The following is a 19,151-nucleotide window of genomic DNA, read 5'->3' on the forward strand; positions in this document are numbered from 1 at the left end:
AGCAAACAATACGTTTGGTTTATCAGAATGTTTGTAACGCGGTGGAAGATATGTAGGAGGCAATGTACATAAGCCATATGTACTCTTAATCAGTTTGACAAGATGAATCGATTTAGTACTCGTAATTCTGTCACTCTGCCTTCATGTCTGGTTATAGGTAAATTTGTCACTCATTTTAAACTAATTAAATAACATTTTTATATGAATTTTTTTCGCGAAACCAGACAAATCAAATCCAAGAATCGATAAACTTGGTTGACTATAATTGGCAGCAACCATACAAAATAAGTAACTGCATTGTATTTTATTTTTATACTTTTTACTGTAAGTAAATAAATAGTTAATAAATAAAGTGTGGAGGGTATCAAACTATCAGCAAAGCCACATTGATGTCTTTTGTTTGTTATTTATCAGTATTTATGTTGATTGTAATCCATATATGAAATGTACGTCTAGAAGTGCCTATCAGTTCAAGAGTAAGGAAAATATACTCGATCGTAAAAGCATTTTATTTCTGAATCAATATATATGTCTTTAACTGTTATGCGGCTCGATATATACCTGAGAGAAGTTCCAATCAGTTTTAGAGTAACGAAAATATACTGTTATGCTGCTCGATATACACCTGAGAAACCTTAAAATGTATTCCGAGACGTTTGTTTGGTACAACTTTGATAGGAAAATAACCAATACTCAGAGATATGGAATCTATATCCTGAGGCAGTAAAATGTATTTACGAAGGAAGTACAAATTCCACGGATAAGTTAGAGGTATACCATAGATTTACTGAAGTGCCAAAATGTATTAACCAAAAAATTCGCGCTGGATAGAGAGAACAGATATATAGATTCAAGTATGATTCAAATAATACCTAGAGTATTACACAAGCTAGATCATTGAAATATATTAACAAATATTTTTTAAAACTTCTACCAAAGCAGTGAGAGAGTGCGAAAGATACCCGAGGTCGCACATTTTAGAAGACCTTCAAATATGTACATACGTATTTATTAAAATGTTATTATAAGTTTAGACGTGAAATCGCTCAACAGCCGGTACTGCGGCCAGAAGAGTCCTATTGTACCAATTTCATTTTTGATTACACAAAGCCCCTTAAAGTTTTGTGAACAAAGTCCAGAGCTAAATCTAGAGAAGAGTTCTTAATCTGTTCTGGTGACAGAAATTCCATATGAAACAAGTTTCTTCTGTGCCTTATTAAAGCTGGACAGTCACAAAGAATATGCATGGTAGTTTTCTCATCCTCGAGGCATAATCTGCATTTCGGATTAGCAAATAATTATAATTTATGAAGGTGATATTTCAGATCATAATAACCTGCAATGAAACCTGTTTACAACATTTAATTACATTTTGATAATTAAGGATGTCTTTGTAGGAGTACGGTGTTAACAGTGCTTTGCTTTGTCCTGGAAGTCCTGGAAAGTCTTCCCAGTACATCAGCAGCATATGATTTTCCCTTTCCTTCATCATTTGTTTTGTACTGGGCCAGTTTATCCCACGAAAGAGTTGAGGACCTGTAAAAGCAGTTTTTGATGCAGTTCTGGCTAGCCCATCAGCTTGTTCAGTTCCCAAAACTCCCCTGTGACCAGGAACCCAGTAAAGGCTTACCTTATTTCGAGCTGCAAGTAGCTGTAGGAGCTCATAACGTAAAATTGTTATTTAAAATTCATAGATCGTGACTTTAATGCATCATTATTATCGAATACAATTTTTCTATTACTAACCAAGGGTCCTTAAAACGAAGAATTGAAGTCTTGACATATGCAATATTGTATGTAATATTTTTTTGGCATAATTATGTTATAAATTTGCAATAATTAAATCTACTAAAAATTGACTTGAAAAATGTACATGTAGCTTTACGTTTTCAATTATGTCGCATGGTTGTTGTGATGTTCTGAACCTGTGCCTTACATCTCACGTATCCTGTTTATCAATTTGTCACGTATTTGAACGGATAACGCAGAAAAGGGGCAAATTTCAACCAACGTCGCAAAGGTAAAAATTTTGTAGCTGGAAAGTATTTTTATGATACCATTTAAAAATTATGTGTATCCATTTCAGAAAAAATTGCGGAGGCACCGTGCGATATTAGGTTAAAAATAAATCTACAAATAAAAAAATTGCAATAAAATCAGAATTTATATGTCAGAAAGGAAACGATGTATGGGTGTTTAGCCTGGTGGAACAGAGTGTGGCAAAATTGATAGCAATGAATAAAAAGTCAAATAAAACATAACTGAAAATCAATTTAGATGAACTGATTGCAAAATATATAATTTTTCACGTAACTGTATCTCACAGTATTAAAATATTTCACTCCTTAATATGCAGCTTGACTTTAATGGATTTTGATTCAATAAGTATTTTTGAGATGGACTTTCTTCCATCTTTAATATGTAGATATATTTAATTATAACATTCGGATTACTCGGATTACTGATTTGTTCAAGATAAGAATATTATAAGCTAACGAGTATATTTCTTAATATAGTCTTCTTTTATATCATTAGAGATTATTTGAAATTACTGACATTTCTTGACGAATCAATGGGGCTTTCAGGAATATCAGGAATAATAAGTGTTAATACTGTATTAAAGGCCAAACTCTTTTTTACCAAGGATTTAATAATTTGACGCAAATTCCTAACCTAACCTAATTTATAAAATTTCTTCTTCCGAATTTTTATTGAATTAATACAATAAACTCATTTAATTAGTTGGAATTATATACGTCTTCAATTATTTTTTCTTGTTAAAGATAATCGACATGAAATAAACTGCAAGGTTTTTAAAGAAACTGTGGCCATCACATTCCTAGCCGACTTTACGATCTTTGAGGTGGTTCATTTTATAATATTCATCGTTTTACTGTTCCTTCGTCTCGGATGTGTGTAATAGATATTCAATAATTGACTGATATAGAAATCATCTACAGTTCTTCAAAAACAATTTCAAACATTGGTTTGAAATCGTCACTAACCCATATGATATTTTATCAATGGTTTCTTTTGTGGTGAGAATTTATGGTGAATGCGTTTGAGTTCAAATTCATTTACTCAATTCTATGCAGTTGCAGATTGTATATAATTATAATATCAGATGCAGACTACTAATAGTAAAATATAGATGCCACTATAAGTATTATAGACAGTTTCTCACTATCGAGTTCATGTCAACTTCGTTGCATCCAAATATCAAAAAAACAAAAAGTAGGAAAAATGTAAGTTTCGAAACCTTTTTTTGATAAATCTATTTGCAAACCACATTTAAATAAAACTTTATTTATTAATTCGTATTTTTGCTACAACCCAGTAGCTGCATACAAAAAGTCACACATAGAAATACATAGTAAGCTTCTATTTGATCATGATTTGTACAATGGATTGCTTGAATGAACCCATATATTAAGAACAAGTAAAATATTGCTATATAGTAATTAATATGTAATAAGAATACTGCTTATTTACTTCACACACATTTTTTCCTACAGTGAAGAACCTTATCAAATTATTTTGAAACAGTATGTGCTACAATTATAGATGTATTCTTTTGACAAAAATGCTCCAATAGAACACACCGCTTATAAATAAAAGCAAAATGTTATAAGACATTTGGTCAATGCGCCGCTCTCTTTGTATCCTTATTTCACTATTTTTCTTCGTTATCATGGATAAGGCCTAAAAAATGTGTACTTTTATATAAATTCAATTACAATATAAAATGCTCTTCAATAACTTTTTGTGTCATTCATTTAATATATGGTATATTTGTATTACAAAACTTTTTTATGAAATTATCTGCAGGTATTTTTGCATTTACATGTATTTATCAGCTACAAATTTGTTCAAAATTTTTTTATTTAACATATGTTTACTGATTTAGGCCGTGCTGCCAAGATATTCTTAAGCAACCAAAAGTTATTCTTTTGAAGCATTTATGTCAAAAGAACACATTTTTTGTTGAATAAAAAAATATTCACGAAAACAATAAAACAAAAATAACTTATTCAACTGATTTTGTTTACATATCATTACATTCAAAGGCAAGTGCATTACCTAATTTGAGAAATATAAGTAGCAATCCACTCTGCAGACAATAAGCAACTAAGAAATAATTATGTATTATTTTCTAAATTTAACAATAGCTTAACAAATGCTTTGAATATTGCATTGTAGCTGCGACAAAAAAAAACTAATATTTATATAGAAATAGGAGAGAAATATATTTATTTTTTATATAATATAAATTTATTCATTTCACTTCTTAATTTCACAAATAAAATATGAACTTTCCTTCAAGTAAATAAAAATCATCTGGCAACATTTTCTTTCTATTGATTTTTGTTATGAATTCGCGGGCTAATCTTTCAAAGTAACCAAGGCAGTGAAAAAATTTATTATTTTCTGTTTTAGAATGGAACCTGGCATAATAAAAAAGCTAGATGAAGCTGTAGTAAATCGCATTGCAGCTGGGGAAATTATACAAAGACCAGCAAATGCTTTGAAAGAGCTTATTGAAAATAGGTTTGCCTCTTAGATACGATTGCCATAAATAATACTAAAAACCGTTTTGATTTCAGTTTAGATGCAAAATCAAATTATATACAAATTACCATCAAATCAGGTGGCCTTAAATTGCTACAAATACAGGACAATGGGACAGGTATTCGCAAAGAAGATTTGGAGATTGTCTGCGAACGCTTCACTACTTCAAAATTGACTAAGTTTGAAGATCTAACCAATATTGCGACCTACGGTTTTCGTGGTGAAGCATTATCCAGCATAAGTCACGTAGCGCATTTGACTATACAAACAAAAACTGCGCAAGTAGCTTGTGGTTACAAGTAAGTCGATGTTTACACTTTATTAAATAATTACTATTAAATGTGTTTTTACCAAGAGCGTGTTATGAAGATGGCAAATTAAAAGCTCCTCCTAAACCATGTGCTGGCAACCAAGGCACAATCATATCGATTGAGGATCTATTCTACAACATGCCACAGCGAAAACAAGCTTTAAAGTCACCTGCTGAGGAGTTTCAAAAGTTATCGGATGTTGTTTCAAAGTACGCTGTTCATAATTCCAAAATTGGTTTTATTTTAAAAAAGTTTGGTGAGCAGCCTACAATAAAAACAAATGTAGGGAGTACACAGGAACAAAATATTCGTTATATATTTGGGGCAAACATTGCAAAAGAATTACTGCCAATAGAAATCGAAGACAATATACATAAATTTAGATTGAAAGGATGTGTTACTAAAGTAAATTATTCAGCAAAAAAAGGCATAATGATGTTGTTTATTAACCATCGGTTGGTAGACTCGGCAGGTTAGATCTATAGTTCACACATTATCATTTTAAACATTAAATTTTTTTGTAGCACTTAAAAGTGCCATAGATAGTGTATACAGCGCGTATTTACCTAAGGGTATGCATCCATTTATTTACTTAAGTCTTGATTTGGAACCTACAAATATTGACGTAAATGTACACCCAACAAAACACGAAGTGCATTTTCTCTATGAAGACGATATCATCGAAAAAATCAAAACTTACATTGAAATACAATTGTTGGGCAGCAATGATACCCGAGCTTTTTATAAGCAGTTAAAGTTGCCTGGAGTAGTGGAAAATAACGAAAATGAAGATAATCGAGGTTCGAAATCAGAAGTAGATAAAGTTCAACCGAAAGAAATAATACGAACTGATGCAAAAGAGCAAAAGTTAGATAAGTTTTTAATAACCCAGCAAAATCCTACACAACATATAAAGACCGAGTTTAACACGTCGCAATCTTCATTATCACAGTCCATGAATGATGAAAGTTTTCGTGTCACTGCCGCTAACATTTCAAAAGAAGTTCGTTTAACGAGTGTATTGAATATGCAAAAACGTGTAGAAAATAATTGTAGTGTCCATATTCGAAAAACCTTAAAAGAGATGGTTTTCGTGGGCGTTGTCGACAAACATTTTGCATTATTTCAATATGAAACAAGGTTGTATCTTTGCCATACTTTAAAATTCTGGTAAGTAAATGCGCGATACATTCATTTCATAACATAATATATATATATGTATATATCATTTCTTAGTGAAGAGCTCTTCTATCAACGATTGTTGTTCAAGTTTGAAAATTTGCCTCAGATTAAAGTAGAACCTAAACTTCCTATTAAACAACTAATTGTATTAGCACTAAACACTGAAGAAAGTGGTTGGACAGAGGAAGATGGGGATAAATCCGAGTTAGCGTCGCGTGCTGCAACAATACTGGTAGAGAAAGCAGCTATAATGCGCGAATATTTCTCATTAAATATATCTGACAAAGGTGAATTAGAAACGTTACCTTGTTTGGTAGAAAATCATTGCCCAAGCAACATATATCTGCCACTTTTCTTATTGCGTCTCGCTACGGATGTTGAGTGGGAAACAGAAGAAGAATGTTTCGAAACATTTTGCCGGGAAACAGCACGATATTATACTATAGTGTCAGAAGTAGAATTACTGTCTGATGTAAACCGACATAATTGGATAGTAGAACACATTATTTATCCAGCAATGAAACGCTACTTGCTGCCCCCAAATAAATTGAAAAAAGAAATGTATGAACTAACAAGTTTACCAAAATTATATAAAGTGTTTGAACGTTGTTAATTTCTAATGAAACATTGTGTATTTGCTTATTTTAATTTATTTGACTTTAATAATATAGTTTTTCTTTATATGAAACAAAACATTTCTTTGTGAATATACAGGAATTTAAGACACAATTCACAAGTCAGGCTGCCATAAACGTTTATCACGTTCTGCATTGGCTACATGCTCCTTCAACATACGCATAATTTCATTATCACGTTCTGGAGGAGTAGGTTTAACTCCCGTAGCCCAGTAAAATATATCCCAGTCGTTTGAAACACCATTAATTAACTGATCATACTGTGCTGTAAGCTCCGCATCCATGTCCTTCAAATACTTAGCCGCAAATGTACTGAGTAACAAGTCATTTTCAAGCATACCACGTTTACGCGATTGGTAGATTAAACTAAAAATTTAAACCATTATTTTTATATATTTAAGTGTAAACAGTGTAACTATTTAAGATTTACTGTTTATGTGTTTGCATTGATAGGAGGATTGCATTCAAACTTACCGTTGTTTGCGTACATCGAGCGGCTCATTCGGTCTCATTGGGTACTCTGGCAAGGGTAAATAATCCGGATCCTCATAGTCAATTATAGGCAAATCAGAATGGTTAAAAATTTCTTTCTTTGGCGGTTTACCTCCAGATGACCCACCTGCATTAGATGCATTTCGTTTGCCTAACCAATACGGTAGATATCCCCTGGGATAATTTAAACTCTATGGATAGCATTTTCATATTATAAAAAGTTACGCAATCAAAATGTTTGCAATAAATTATATAATACTTTAATATATCACTTAATACTTACACTAATTTTACGCAACATATTTTATAACTTCTTTCGAAAAAATTTAAATTTTTTACACTAACAACCACAGCAATAAAAACAATTTATTTCTGACAATTGATTTTAGTGTTGCCAATCAATTTTATTTTGGTACGTTAAACGGCTAATTTCCAAGTTTAAACAAAATTGATTTGAATTCAATTTTTCAAATAAATTTTTTTATATTCAATATTTAAAAATAATTAACTGTCATTATGCCACTGAATAATTGAAATGAAATTAAACAAGTTTTAAATAGGTTCCTTAGTTTGTCTATTTTTGTAAAGGTAAAAAAATATTAACAGAGATACAGCTTAGATTTATTTAAATTTATAATACGCCAAAGCTGATACACCGATTAATAAACTTGTTAAAACAGCATATCTCTTGATTCTACGTGCTTTACGTTCAGCTACAATTTCATCAAAGTCGATATGCAATATGTTCTTTTTGGGACTGAATGATCTTAACTAAAATATAGAAAGTTAATTAAAAATGTTTATGTGAATATTTAAATTCTAACATATTTAACAATTTTGCTAAATTTCTCTAACTCTTTGCGATAAGCCTTAAAAGCATTGCTGAATTGCCTTAAATCTTCGTTTTCTACAGTTCCAAGCTGGCCTCTTTGTATGTTCTTTGTAATATAACGTAACGAAGCTTTTGTTATTATTATTTGTTGTAAATGATTGGCAGCGATCATGAATATATCACTAAACCTAAAACAAACATATATATAAACAATATACATTGGTAATTGAAAAAATATACTTCTCTGTTTCTGACTTCTTTACCACGCCAATAGCTTTAGCTGACCAGTGATATAAATGATAACTGTGAAATGTAAAATATGTATGAAAGTTTGATATATATATAACAGCTTAAATTAGTTGCAAGAAACTTGCAGCATATATAATGCTATTACAACCAAAACATGTCAATTAATTAGCAAGTACTTAAAATTTTAAATATTATTTTAAAATTATTCAAAGTGACTTACTCTAACAAAATAAGCGCTATTTTAGTACGATAGAATGGAAGTTTAATTCCAAGTGCCTTTAACTCCTCGTCTGTCATGCATAAGAATTCTGCTAATGAGACATTTCCTTTAGCAAAATATTCTAAAAGTTTTTCCATACCAACAGACTTTAAAATTGAGCTTATTTCTGGAAAATATTCTGGGCATTCCGATTTCAAGAACAATTGTGGTATATGATCACGTATAGAATTGTATTGTTTATATTTTATTGGAACATGATATACTTCTTCCTTTTTTGGTAATAATTCCAAAATATTAAAATGTCCATGATATTCAGCAAACAAATGAGGTGTATATCCTTTGCCATTTGGCGTAGTTAAAGATACACCTACATCAACTAACATCTTTACAATGTCCTCGTGATTACCCTCTATAGCAAAAAATATTGGAGAGTAACCAAAATTGTCCACTGATTCAAGCGAAGCATCTTTTATTAACATAGATACAACATTTCGAAATCCATTTTTGCAAGCAAGCATAAATGGCGTTACACCGTATTTGCTAGAAACATTGATTACAGCACCATTGGTGACCAATATTAAAACAATTTCTCCTACGATCTGTTTATCTTTGTTATAAGAATCACATGCATTCATCAAAGGAGTTATTGAATCAACCTGCTTATTGACATTGGCTTTCTGCTCAAGTATTAGAAATTTAACAATATCTAGATATCCTTCTTTACACGCAATTAACAATAGGGTTGAATCTAAATAAAGACATTCCAGAAAATTTTGTTTAAAATGTAAGTAATAAGAAATACATCACCATTAATTACTGCATCTACGTCGATTTGCTCATTAATAATTTTTTCCTTCAGACGTTTTATATCTCCCTCCTTTACTACATCATACAGACTATTTTCGCTTTGTGGTATCCAATGGAAACGGTTCTTGTATTTATCCTCTTCTGGAACCTTTACGTCACACTTAGTACATTCTTTTAATTTCAAATTTATTTACATACCGTAGAACCGTAGTAGAATTTGTCGTCCTCATCCGAGTCGGACGAATATGGCGGGCGAAGTGAGTAGCTCATTTTTAACAGAAAACTCTATTTACAAATGTATTTAAATATAGTTTGCATAAATATTAAAAACACTTCCAAGTTCGATGCTTCACAATCCGCACAAAATTGAATGCTTCAAACGTCGAAAATGTTTATTTTGACTTATTTTAGTTGCGATATTGCCACATGTCACGCTCATTGTTTTCAAATATTCAATATTGCCACATCTGTATTTTAATAGTATATATAGCAGATTTTTTTTGTATATGCTATATAGGCCGTGTGCGAGTAAATTGAGATAAAGTAAATTGAAATTTCTCACTGCACTTATGTAAATATTTATTTATTTATTTATTACACTTATTTATTATTTTTGTTTAAAAGTTTTTTAATTTATTTAATTAACATCTTATACAATTTTTGCAATGAAAAACATCTAATTTTTATCTAATTCGCTGCCATACCTACATAATTTACTATTTTCTTCAATTTACCATCAATTATTTGAACTCGCACAAGGCCTATATCATGCTTTAGTTATACGGACTACAAATTGACATAAGCACGTTTTACTTAGATCGCATGTGTATATTGTGTAATTTTTATAAATAATGGTGTATTAACCTATAAATGGGTTAATGGTGCATGTTGTCGAGTATTTCTTGAATTTTTCAGAATGTGCGCTATTTCCATTGTTGCTTTTGCTTCCAATAAAACATAGCTCTTATAAATGAAATATTTGTTTCTCATTATTCTGGCAACGCTCTCCCATTGGTTCATATTTTTTGTGCTTAGTTCTATTCTTTCTTCTTTGTTGCTTTTGTACTCGTTCGCATTTTTTGTATATTGTTGAAAATTTTTAATATATGAAAATTGTTTTTTGTAATAGTTAAACAACTAGAAACCTATTTACAAATGTTCCATTGAATATTTAATACATTACAACCACTTTCGGATGTAGGAGATGTACATAATATACACAGCAAAGGGTAACGGTTCTATAAGAAAAGAAAAGAAAAATGAATATGAATATAAACAATCAGTTTTTTACATATTTGGTTATTGTTACAAAAAAATATGTATGTTTTTTATAGTTTTGTATTAGAGTTTCATTGATTTAAGTAAATAACCATTTCGGTAGCAGTGAACTCAACATACGTAGTCTCAGACAAACATTACTCCACCTTTTAATCTCATTTGCACATAATTACAAACATAAAGGAATTTGAAGATATGAGTAATGTTTAAAATCGCAAGTGGTTTCTTAATTTTGTTCAAAGATTAAAGTGATATTGCACTTCGATAAATTAATTTTGCTTTGCGGTTATAGTAAGTAGCGAAAATTTCCATGCATTCCTGAAGCGTCAGTTTTACGAAATATTTTTAAGTGAAGTTTATTACCAGATTATATTTAATAAACATTATTTTTAATTTATTTTTCTTCAGATACATTTAACTAACAGCAGACAGGAAAATGTCACTTCGAAAGTGTTTTCCTTGTCTGCAATTCAGAAATGAGGAAGTCATTACTAAGTTGAATTATAGCAATAAAGTCTTGACAGATGAGTTTCCAGAAGTATGGGAACACGAACGGACATTAGAGGAGCTACAATTAATCTCTGCTAGGGTAAGATACTATAAAAATTGTAACTTAAAATTAATGCGTTCAATTTATTTTATTAGTTAAATTCCTTGCCACCACAATTGTTTTATTGCAAAAGTTTACGTATCTTAAATGTTAGCAACAATAATCTTGAAACCATACCCACTGCCATTGGTTCATTACGTCAATTACAGAACTTAGATCTTAGTCGTAATCGTAAGTGCAATATAATTCATTTAGAAAATGAATATTATATAATAGATTTATTGTAGTGATTTGCAATGTTCCCGATAATATCAAATCTTGTAAAAACTTAACTTATTTGGACCTAAGCTGTAACAATCTCCAACGTCTGCCTGATGCAGTCACAAGCCTTATAACACTACAAGAATTGCTGCTGAATAGTACTTGTTTAGAGTTTTTGCCTGCCAATTTCGGACGCTTAGTAAATTTGAAGATTTTAGAACTTCGACTAAATAATCTTATAACATTACCAAAATCGATTGCACGACTATGCAATCTGCAACGTTTGGATATTGGAGCGAATGAATTTACCGAATTGGTGAGTATATAAATTTAATTCAGCACATCAGCTCTAAGCAATTTATTAGAGATAGTAGTTAATTATTTAAGTGAAAATAATTAGGAGAAGTTAAAATAATTGCTAGAGTTATGAGCTTCTATAAATGTATATTAAAAAGAAATATATAATTCTTGTTGTAGCCGGAAGTTGTGGGGGAGTTAAAACAATTGCGAGAGTTATGGGCTGATCTAAATCAAATACGGCGTATGCCACCTAATATTGGAAAATTACATGAGCTGCAGCATTTAGAATTAAATGGTAATTTACTTGATACACTACCAAATGAAGTAGGGCAACTGTCCAACTTGGATGTCCTGTCCGTATGTAGCAATAACTTAACGTCTTTGCCATTCAGCATTGGAAATATGAAATCTCTAGTCTTATTAAAATGCGAATATAACGATTTACGAGAGCTGCCAGACAGCATATCCAACTTAATTAATTTGGAAGAATTCGTTTTAAGCCATAATCAGATACTTCGTTTGCCAGCAACTATTGGAATGCTAAGAAAACTGCGCTTTCTGTTTGTCGACAACAACGAACTAATTACAATACCTGAAGAAATAAGTAGTTGCACGAATTTAAGCATACTCAGCGTTAGTTATAACAAATTGAAGGAATTGCCTCAAAATATTGGACACTTAACTGGCTTAAAAGTTTTGAATTTAGTGCATAATCAAATTTGTACTTTACCTGTTTCTATTCTAAGTTTAGTCAATTTAACTTCTTTATGGATAAGTGATAACCAATCGCAACCTCTTGTGCCACTACAATATCTTGATGCAGGCACAAAGACACAATTAACTTGCTTCATGCTACCACAAGTTCGTCTTAGCACTGTTCACTTCAATAATTATAATCAGGAAGCGTACGATTTTTATAACTCAACATCAGATCAGCAACAGCAGTCAACAAGTTCCAAAATGCCGACTGGTGCATCCACATGTAGTGGTGGTAACATATCATCAAAACACATATGCTTTGCTGAGGAAGCAACTGTTATGAATGGGACAACTGAAGAAAATGAAACAGCTAAAATATCAATTGTCGAGGTCCAACCAAATGAAGTGGGTTTAATGCGTTCATCGACTCCACATCCTAAAGAGTTGCGTTTAATGGCAAAATATTTACGAAATAGTCAACAGAAATTACCCAATAAACCACCTGAATTTATAAATATTAAAGAAGCCAGGGTAATGTCAAATACAAGTAACAACTGTGATAATCTAAATCAAACACTCGGTACAAGTGCTACAAATGAAAACGCCTTAACTGATAATCAACAACAGTATAGCGTACATGAACTAGCCCATCCAGCACAACTACAATTTATGTATGGCGTACCAGAGCAGATAATACAGTACGAACCAATATACTATCAACAACAGCTTACACCAGTGCCAATATCAATGTCCATGCCTGTTACAGTTAGCAACAATTGTGCTGAACAACAGAATGTTATCTATCCACAAATGAACGATGTAAACAATTATCAGATTTATGATTACAAACAACAGGAGGCGCAACAGTTGCTGTCCTCCTATGACTATGATACAAATAACCTGCCTTTGCAACCAATAAACGAGCCCCCACCTTATCATATAGCTCGTGCATTTACTAAAAAAACGCCTAAAGATCTTACGGACTATGAAACAATACGAAACCAGCAACAGAAGCAACAGTTATACGAAATTCAACAGCAGCAAATGCAGATGCAGATAATACAACAGCAGCAGCAGCAGCAGCAACAACAACATCAAAAACAATTGCAACACCAAATACAACAACATCAACAAAAAGATCAGCTGCAAGATCTGCAGCAACAAGTTTCGCAACAAAAAGAAGATATTACTTTTGATTATGAAAACAATATACGAGAAATGGAGACTGCGAATCTGTCAACACCCAATGGAATTCAACCAGTGTATATACACAGTCAGCAGTTGAAACAAAATGATAATGAATTATACACAACAAACGCATCAGCAACGGAAGACATAGCCAACTCACATACGCAATTGAAAAGCAACCAACAACCAAATAACGTTAGCAAGGAAATTGCGATCCCTAATCACAGTACAACAGAATCAAATAATAACACCAATAGTGGTGAAAAATCCAAAACTCAGAAGAAAGCGTGGCTTTTCGGCACACATAAAAATCCTACTGTGGTAAGATTAATTTATTTTATGTTTATAGAGATTATGAATGTTTTTAACTACTTTTTGAATTAATATAAATTACTTATCCTCGTTGAGTGTTCTTATCAATAACTTTTTTTTGCCAATTTCTTATATTTTTGATGCAAATTTTTTTAGAAACAAGTAGTTATTTTATGGGAAAATCATATTGGATTTGAAATCGCTGAATTACCAGACAAGGTGCGTAATATAATCCTAGTTAAATATAAATAATAAATTTCTTGTTTTACTTTTAGAACGGTATATATGTGTCATCGACTGTGCCAAATACCAGTGCTGCTCGACTTTTGTTTGTTAACGATAAATTATTAGAAATTGATGGACATGATTTTTCAAACATCAGCATAACCGAAGCTAAAGATATTTTATCCAATGCTGGAGCCATGATAAACATAATGCTGTCGCGACACTAAATATTTCATTCCAATAAAAGTATTTATATACATTAAGAATTTTTAAGTTATTTATAGAAATTTGAAAAAATAGCTTTGAGAAATTATTTTAGTAAAAACATAAGTTAAACGAATTCCATTATGTTAAAGCTTTATGATATATGTAATTTAAACAGTACCAATAGTCTTCCCAGTGAAGTGTAATTTAGACGAGAATAAGTTTTTTTATATGTATTTTCTCTATTGAAAATAATTTATATAATAATTGTATAAAAGTAAAAGCAATATTAAATGTGCAATGCTAATTTCTAAAAAGCATATTTAAGCAATTATATCTTGTGGAAATATAAGAACAAATATACATAATTAATTGAAGTAGAAATATTTACAAAACATTCTTCCTTTAATATTCTGAATTTTTAAATGAGTATACATTATGAAAAAAATAACTACTTAAATTTAGCCAGCGTTTTAGTATGAAAAAAAAACAATATTATATATAATTTGTTTTCATATATAATAAAATATTTGTATATAATAATAGATTTAACACATACATTTGTTAAATTTGTTTTTAATATATTGATAAAATTATAGAACTAAATGTTGTAAGCCAAATTTTCAAAGCCAATCACTTTTGTAATTTTATAAGCAATATTCAGTATTTTATCGAAAACTGCGAAGTTTGATATATTCAAGTTAAGCACACGCAAGTTGTTAATTAATGGGTTTTTTATATTTAAATTAATATTGGATTTTAAATAAAATAGGCATAAAATATAATCAATACTAAAATAATTAGTTTCGCATTTTTTTAAATATTTTATATATTATATTAATTCAAGTAATTTCTAAATATTATTTTACATTTATAAACAATTGATTAAACATTATTTAAACATATATAATTTATAACAAAAGTATTTTTTTTTTTCAAAATCATGTTTATATTTATTTATATAAGATAAATGAACCAATGGATAAAAAACAAAATTTGGCCTTATATCCGTCCAAATCTAATGCACCAACGATGTTCATCTGAATTACCTTATTGAAAACAAACGTATATATATTTCAAGCTTAGACATTTAATATACCATCAAGTATACTATAAAAGTATTATTTTTTAAGATTGTTACTTATAATTCAATAGGCGAAATTCGTTTTATTTAACATATTAACCATACATAACAACTGTAAACATTTGTTGTTCTAACAGAACAGAACAGAACAGAAACCCATTTATGTATAATTATATATTCATAATAATTAAAAATATCTAAAATAAAATTAATGTATATTGCAAGCATTTACGTAATCCAATAAGGTAAAAATATCACTTAATGCTTCATGCCAAGTCTAAAGTGCTATTCATACATACATTTTTTATTAAATTTTTTCATAAAAATATTTGTACAAAAAATAGTTTTAAATATTAAAATAAGTAGTAAACTTTATGTGACATAAATTATTTACCTAATAACCACAATATTAGTAATCGAAGGCATTTAATTAAACAAATTAGAAACCATAAATATTAGAACAAAATATATTTAAACTTTTTCTATACAATTAAAAATGTTTTTTAAAAAAGTTGTAATTTATTATACGTTATAAGATTTTGTTAAAAACAAACATAATTATACATATATTTAAAATAATTGTTATTTATATACTACTATAGCTAATTTATACGTATATGTAACTATTTACTTTAAAGTGTCTTATGAAAAGTATTGTTAATTAAATATATTAAATATGAATTCTATAAAAATTAATTGAAATGAATAAATTGTAGTAAGTGATATATAGTTGTTTTGTTTGCCTTTAAAAACTCACACAAAAAAGCTTTAGAAATCTTGAGAACTAGATAAATGATATTGAGAACGACGATATTATCGGATATTCAATAGGGGTATTCACGAGTTCGGGTAACGAGCTCGGTAACAGAGTAACGTATTGAAAGTGCAAAGCAGCAACAACAAAATACATATCGAGTAATGCGTTGCAACATTACTCAAGCCTTTGGTTAAAATATTTTTTTCGCGAAAACATGATCAAATATGCTAAAGCTTATTTTACGAGCTGATTATCATTTTCATTAGATAAAGCATTGTATAAACGGTTTATATCCGCTGTATTAAGTGGGATGTTTTAATTATCATCGTATATAAAGTGAGCAAAATGAATGGGGCTGTGAATACTCTTAAGTGTAAACGCAACACCTCTTAAGATGTTGTATAACTCTTAAGTGTATTTATAGATTATGAATAACAGACACAAATCAATGACGGGATAATAATATATTTCTGTATTTGTATGTTTAATCTGTTTAGTCCGTGGGATTATGTCAATTCGAGGTATCAGTGAAGAGCGAACATACAAGTTTATTGCGAAAACGTACCTAGTACTTACAGGTATCCGATTGGGAGTGTGAAATTGTTTTGATGCTCGTGTTACCTATTATGACTCCCCAGTAACAATATTATAGGTTCAAATTTAATTAACCTAATATATATTTTCAAATTTAGTGCACAGAAATAGTTATTAAAAGTGTGACTATTAACTGCAGAATCATCGATACGTATCATTAATAACATTCAATAAATATTAACTGATAAATCAGGTTATTTAAATGATTCTTATAAGCTGCGTATATATGTAATGTAAATTTTAAATTGAAATCAATTAAATATGGATTATATCATAAAATCAAAAATAAGATTATTTTATGTAAAAAACTTATATTTGCTTCTTACCATTTTTGTTGGCTGATAACTATTACTTATCAAACAGGTGTTCAGAAGCGAAATATTTATGGTTTTAAAAAATACAAAAAGATAAGCTCACTTCATTACATATTCCCCAGCCGATTATTAATAATCCCAAATGTAAATAACATATAATAGCGACTCGCAATCGAATTCTTATCAACTGTGACCAACTGTACAAAGTTGTATTTGTACTTGGGTGCATGATTATCAAAACCGGTCACTTATCACTTATTGAGCGCTTACAGCTGTTCCCACAGCAATGTAAAGTTCGAGTTATCAGGTTAACCGACAAAAGAGATCCGAGTGCACATGCACTTAAAAAATCTTAAATGCAACATAAACATAAACAATCTAGAATCGGTGCAGCAATAAAACTGCACTGCATGCAATTATTTTGAAATTATCAATAGGTTAAAGAGTTTATGGTCTCATCAAGCTACTTTGTTGGAGTGACGTATTAAAAAATTAATACGTATAGTATTTAATTGAAAAAAAAAGTTTAAGTAGAGAGGAAAATAGTATTTCGATTAAAATTAATTTAAATACTATAAGATTGTACTCAATTAATTACAAAATCTTTAAAATAATTTTAACTTTAATTTTATAATATTTAGAGTTAAATATTAACTAGTTGAGAATTCACAGGGGCGGGTTCAATAATATATACAATAATTAAACTACTTATAAGTAACACTCGTATTATATATAAAATTTTATTATTGAAAATATTATATATTCAAAATTTGCTCATATCCACATTTCTCGAAATATTAGTGTATTTAATTTAACATTTATTGATTTTGAAAAGGCTTTCGACGCGTTTAAGAGAAGTTACATATGACTAGCATTAAACGCTAAAGGTATTCCTAATAAGATCATTAATATTCTCAATAAGAGCTACGAAGGGGCCACGAGTAGAGTTTTACATGAAGGTACTCTTAGCGACAGCTTTAATTGCAACAGTGGAGTGCGACAGGGCTGCGCCCTCTCACCGTTACTGTTTATCCCAGTCCTAGACGTCGTTCTAGAAGCTGTAGAAGAAAGCCTAATCGGCATTGGTTGGAGGCTGAATCAAAAGCTTGGTCATTTTGAATATGCAGACGATGTAGTATTGTTAACAAACATGCACACTGATATGCAAACTCTTGTTAATAACGTATGTGAGCAGTCATATAAAGTCGGCCTCAAAATTAACGCATCAAAGACAAAAACAATGAGAACGAAAGCAAGCAATCAATCGCCCATCCTTCTGTACGATCAAAACATTGAAGACGTGCAGGAACTCAAATACCTGGGGAGTATAGTCAACAGCGAGGGTGGCACGTCAAAGGACATCGGCAGTAGAGTGAAAAAGGCAAATGGCTCTTTCGCATCGCTTAACAAAATCTGGAAAGCCAACAATGTAAGCGTCGAAACTAAAACCAGAATATTCAACGCCTGCGTCAAATCGACATTATTATATGGGTGCGAAACATGGTCGCTAACGAGAGCCTCGACTCAGAAGATACAATCCTTTGTCAATAGAAGCCTGCGGCGTATTCTGAACATATGGCGGCCTGCAAGAGTCTCCAACGAAGAGCTATGGCAGCGTACCAAACAAAAGCCAATAGAGAAAGAAATTTTGAGACGCAAATATGGTTGGCTCGGCCACACACTTAGAAAACCGACAGTCATGGAACGCAGTCATGGAATGGAACCCGCAAGGAGTAAGGAGACGAGGTCGTCCCAAAACCACCTGGTGAAGAACAGTGGCAGCAGAAACAAGCAAATCCTTTAACCAGTTACGTTTTACTGCCAGAAACAGAGAGGAATGGAAGAAGTTTATAAATATTATTTGTGAATAGAATAAGTTCTAATTTTTAAATTTTTAATTTAATTTTTATAATGAAGAACATGTCTTAATAATAATAATAATTTAATTTAGAACTTAAAACATGTGATAATAATTATCGTGATTATCAGTGGCATATGGAATTCTATAGATTGAAATTTATTATCATGAGTTCATATCCATATGTAAAAAGTATATTTCTTGGTGTGTTTTGTAATATCCATTTCATC

At 30.5% G+C, this 19,151-nt stretch overlaps 4 protein-coding genes across 6 annotated transcripts; 2 read left to right on the plus strand and 2 right to left on the minus strand.

Annotated features, from left to right (window-relative positions):
- The first annotated feature begins 4,337 nt into the window (after positions 1–4,337).
- On the plus strand, positions 4,338–6,703 carry LOC119680548 (DNA mismatch repair protein Mlh1). The gene is made up of 5 exons (XM_038093439.1): positions 4,338–4,548; positions 4,605–4,868; positions 4,925–5,352; positions 5,405–6,050; positions 6,117–6,703. Exons 1-5 carry the CDS (start codon positions 4,439–4,441, stop codon positions 6,673–6,675), a joined length of 2,007 nt encoding a protein of 668 aa, XP_037949367.1. The 5' UTR covers positions 4,338–4,438; the 3' UTR covers positions 6,676–6,703.
- Positions 6,704–6,739: 36 nt separating this feature from the next.
- Positions 6,740–7,659, minus strand: LOC119680549 (succinate dehydrogenase assembly factor 2-A, mitochondrial). Its single transcript, XM_038093440.1, has 3 exons — positions 7,473–7,659; positions 7,172–7,380; positions 6,740–7,063 (listed from the first exon to the last, which is right to left on the minus strand). Exons 1-3 carry the CDS (start codon positions 7,488–7,490, stop codon positions 6,793–6,795), a joined length of 498 nt encoding a protein of 165 aa, XP_037949368.1. The 5' UTR covers positions 7,491–7,659; the 3' UTR covers positions 6,740–6,792.
- A 95-nt stretch (positions 7,660–7,754) lies between these two features.
- On the minus strand, positions 7,755–9,719 carry LOC119678568. Its single transcript, XM_038090470.1, has 6 exons — positions 9,496–9,719; positions 9,298–9,445; positions 8,491–9,238; positions 8,262–8,324; positions 8,014–8,209; positions 7,755–7,960 (listed from the first exon to the last, which is right to left on the minus strand). The coding sequence occupies exons 1-6, from the start codon at positions 9,565–9,567 to the stop codon at positions 7,811–7,813; spliced, it is 1,377 nt and encodes a 458-aa protein (XP_037946398.1). The 5' UTR covers positions 9,568–9,719; the 3' UTR covers positions 7,755–7,810.
- Positions 9,720–10,082: 363 nt separating this feature from the next.
- Positions 10,083–14,672, plus strand: LOC119678570 (protein lap1). 3 transcript variants are annotated; one of them, XM_038090471.1, is made up of 7 exons: positions 10,083–10,526; positions 10,984–11,164; positions 11,221–11,356; positions 11,413–11,702; positions 11,864–13,894; positions 14,042–14,104; positions 14,161–14,672. In XM_038090471.1, the coding sequence occupies exons 2-7, from the start codon at positions 11,012–11,014 to the stop codon at positions 14,335–14,337; spliced, it is 2,850 nt and encodes a 949-aa protein (XP_037946399.1). In that variant the 5' UTR covers positions 10,083–10,526; positions 10,984–11,011; the 3' UTR covers positions 14,338–14,672. The 3 variants fall into 3 exon arrangements, with proteins under 3 accessions (XP_037946399.1, XP_037946400.1, XP_037946401.1); XM_038090472.1 differs by lacking the exon at positions 10,083–10,526 and adding an exon at positions 10,656–10,866; XM_038090473.1 differs by lacking the exon at positions 10,083–10,526 and adding an exon at positions 10,896–10,924.
- Positions 14,673–19,151: the final 4,479 nt, after the last annotated feature.

This window comes from Teleopsis dalmanni, chromosome 2 (genome assembly GCF_002237135.1).
Source record: "Teleopsis dalmanni isolate 2A chromosome 2, ASM223713v2, whole genome shotgun sequence".
NCBI classification, from domain to species: Eukaryota; Metazoa; Arthropoda; class Insecta; order Diptera; family Diopsidae; genus Teleopsis; species Teleopsis dalmanni.